This window comes from Mastomys coucha, chromosome X, assembly GCF_008632895.1.
Source record: "Mastomys coucha isolate ucsf_1 chromosome X, UCSF_Mcou_1, whole genome shotgun sequence".
Taxonomy (NCBI): Eukaryota; Metazoa; Chordata; class Mammalia; order Rodentia; family Muridae; genus Mastomys; species Mastomys coucha.
Genome location: NC_045030.1, coordinates 54,527,592 through 54,531,378, shown reverse-complemented (window position 1 = coordinate 54,531,378; position 3,787 = coordinate 54,527,592). Strand labels below are relative to the sequence as shown.

Below are 3,787 nucleotides of genomic sequence, written 5' to 3'. Positions count from 1 at the left end.
ATTTTGAAAAGGGTTTGAAAAGGAAAAGGGTTTATTTATTAAAGATCTCACCTGGCTGTTAACTCTAACGATGGTTTAGTTGATACCATAAATGGTTCTGGATTCTGCCCAGAGGATAAAGACTGACAATTCCTATTTCTAAGACACTGCCTTTTGAGCTAGGCCTGATGGTGCGCACCTTTAATCCTAGCAGGCAGATACCTGTGGGATCAAGGCCAGCCTGGTCTACATAGTGAGTCCTAGGAGAGCCAGAGCTACATAGTAAGACTGTGTCTCAAAAACAAACAAGATACCGTCTCTCGCCATGGGTAGGATGAGCCAGCAAGCTCTGATAGTACCATTCTAATGATTTCTCCACAGTGGAAAGCCTCTGATGGTGCAAGTACAAGATTTTGGGAACATGAAGCATAATGAAAAAGAAGAATGGGAAGGAGAAAGCAGTGCTGGCTTCCAGGCCTAGAAATGTGTCCTTCTCTTTACTTCTAATACATACTCACTTTGTTTTGTGTAAGCAGATTCACTAAAATAGAATTGACATAGAGATACCTGCATGTATTTAATATTTAAAATTAAATATTAAGGTTGGATGTTTTCAAATACCCATCCTATTCCCACTGGCAAGGAAGGTGAAGAATCTCCTTAGCAACTCCTAGCTTTTGGCTCTTTGTGCTAAGTGGGCAGACTTCTATCAATTAGTGTGAAGTATAGGGCAGCACTCATGTAGTCCCAAACTAGTGAAGAGGAGAAAGGCATAGCACATGTTCTGCGGTGAGCTTGAGGAAGGTGCAGCTCAGAGAGTGAGCTACTCTAGCCAAGTAATGGTGATGGTAAGAATAACAGTGATAACAGAATTTACAAAGGAAGCTGAACAACATATCTGCTATTTAAAATATTGAAGATATGGTACCTTAAAAAGATACCACCTTTCAAAAACATAATGAAAACAACTTATGAAATAATATAGCATGCACATTACCTTTAAATAGGACCCATAGTATTTTGTTACATACGAGCTGTCACACTGACTCAAAACAGTTATTTCTTGTTGGATGTCTTCTATTTCATCCTCGGCTTCCTCAAGGTCAATGATTTTAATTGCAACCACTTGCTGAGTACGGTTATCAATGCCTTTGAAAACTTCTCCAAAGGAACCTTTTCCAATGCGCTCTAATTTTGTGAACAATTCTTCTGGATCCGCTATATTATTCTATGGGGAAAAAAGAAAAAAAGTGAAAACCTAAATTATGTAAATCAATTTTGTCTTTTAGGTTTGTTTGTATCTGTGCTTATTTTTATTGGCCTACATATATGTAAATGCAACTATACCACCTGTGTATAGCTGCACATGTATACCACAGTGCATGTGTGGAGGTCCAAAGAGGGCATTGGCTTCCCTGAAACTGGAGTAGCAGTCTCTTGTGAGCTGTCAGGTGGGCGCTGGGAACCGAACTTGTGTCCTCAGCAAGAGTAGCTCTTGAAGTGCTCTTTACCCCTGAAGTATCTCTCCAGATCCATGAATCAAACATTTTAAATAGTGGAAAACAAATCAGTTTAATGCTATAGAATATTTCCCGTAAGTTTCATTATCTATCCCTTCACCAAATGTATCAAATGTTGTTAAGGATGGAGAGAAATGGGAATTGTTATATACAGTTAGTGGGGATGTGAAAACCAAAAATAGTAATCTATCATTTGATCCAGGTATCACACACTGGAGTTTATCCTTTGAGGAAATAACGGAAACTTACCAGAAACTTATATCTTCATACCTGTTGCTGCACTATCCATAATAGCCAAGATATGAAATTAGTTTACATACCATCAAGAGATTAACAGATAAGAAAAATATGATGTATATACACATATACACAAATAGAATATTATTCATCTATCAAAAATTATGTACTATAGAGCAAAATATATGGGAGTAAAGGGTATTACATAAAGTAAAACAGATGCAAAAAGGCAAATTCTGCATACTCTTACATGAGTATGTTTTAAGAAGGCAATCTGAATATATAATAATGATTGTTAAAGGCTGGGAAGAGTGCGGAGGGCACAGGAGAAGTTGAATGGTGGGTATCCAAACACAGCACAGAGAAGTTTATAAGTTCTAGGGTACAGTCTGTGGGGATGGGGGGGCTATGGTTTACAATAAGCAACAGGTTTCCAATATATATAAGGCTTCCAATATATATAATATATATAATAAATATATAAGTGACTCAAAGCTTACATTTTGTTAGTATTTTTTCTCAAAAACCAAATACATATTTTTTGAAGCACTGTTGTTTGGTTATTGTTTTGGTTTGGTTTGCTGATGTTCTGGGGACATGGTCCCACTTCAATACCCAGGCTGCCCTGAAGCATGTGGTCCTTCTGCCCAGGCCACCTTGAGTGCTAGGATTACAGGTGTTAACAACCTGGCACAGCTCCATTGGTGGTGCCTTCTGCCAACCCTGTCCTGTGATCAGTCATCTATATGGTGGCTAACCCACAGTTACCTCTTCCTACCTCGTGTGATAATTTTTCTCTTTGTAGTAGCTTGTGGTGAAAATAGTCATGAAATAATATGGTGGTTAGTTCACCTCTGTATAACTGCCTAACTGCAGAGGACTTGGGAAAAATTCAATGTCAAGTTGTTGTTTTCTTTCTTTTGGAGTGTGTAGGTGTGCATGTATGTGGTTGGGTATGGGTTCACCTTTGATGTATTTCTTACATCAGGAGGCAAGAGGGAAACATTCGGTGGCATTCTTCAGGAGCTTCCCAACTTAATTTGTGTTTTTAAGTTTGAAAATCACCACCACCACTACCACCACCACCACCACCACCACATTCATCATCATCATCATCATCATCATCATCATCATCATCATCATCATCATCATCATCATCATCATCAGGTGTGACATGGAACAACATTTGTAGAGCACTTCTCTCTGTGCATTTTTATGTGGTTTCCAAGGACAAGCTCAGGTCACCAGCCTTATGTGGTGTTTTATCATTTTATCTGTTGAGCTAAGTTGCTGGTCCCTAACTTGGTTTTTAAAGACGTGGTCTCTCACTGAGACACGAGGCTCACTTAGTAGGTTAGGAAGTCTGGCCAGCAGGGCCCCAAAGATCTGTCTGCCCATCTCTACCTCCCCAGCATAAAGATTACAAGCATGCATCCAGCCCGCTCAGCTTTCATATGGGTTCTTAGGATCAAACTCAGGTTCTCGTGCGTGCAGAGTTAGCACTGTACCAATAAGCTACCATCCCAGTCCCTCGGTCTTTTGTGATATCACAAATGCTTCTGGACTTTGGAAATACAAACGTGATAAGGAATACATATTTGATGTACCCTCTAATAATAAAGTCTGAGGAGTATACTATTAGCTAAGTTTTTAATAAGAATCTTCTCTTGTTAAGAGACAGAAATTAAATTCTACTCTCCTTAATTGGTGTTTTAAAGGGCTTTAACTGAAGCTCTTAACCCTAGGGAGGACACAGCTGCTCCCTGCTTTCTGTAATGAATAGGCTACAGCAAATATGTAAATCAGAGATTTCAAAAGCAAGTCACATTCTACGGAAACTATGAAGTGAATCCTAACTTATCAATATAGTTACAGAATTTAAATTGAGGAACAGCAAGTTGGAGGCAGAAAGATACATCATTTACATGGTTATATTTCAGCTATAATTCTGGGCTTAAAACTTCTGCAAAATACCAACTTTCACAGTAGAAGAAATATGAAACCAAGTTTTTTTTCTACCATAACCTCACTCTCTGAGGGATAAAGACCTT

The 3,787-nt window shown here is 38.7% G+C and overlaps 1 protein-coding gene across 1 annotated transcript in view; it reads right to left on the bottom strand.

Annotated features, from left to right (window-relative positions):
* Stk26 (serine/threonine kinase 26) overlaps nucleotides 1-3,787 on the bottom strand; it is a 65,970-nt gene that overhangs the window by 22,838 nt on the left and 39,345 nt on the right. Inside the window, exon 5 of the mRNA XM_031358199.1 lies at nucleotides 977-1,207. Coding sequence (XP_031214059.1) covers nucleotides 977-1,207 — 231 coding nt within the window. The remainder of the gene's footprint in view (nucleotides 1-976; nucleotides 1,208-3,787) is intronic.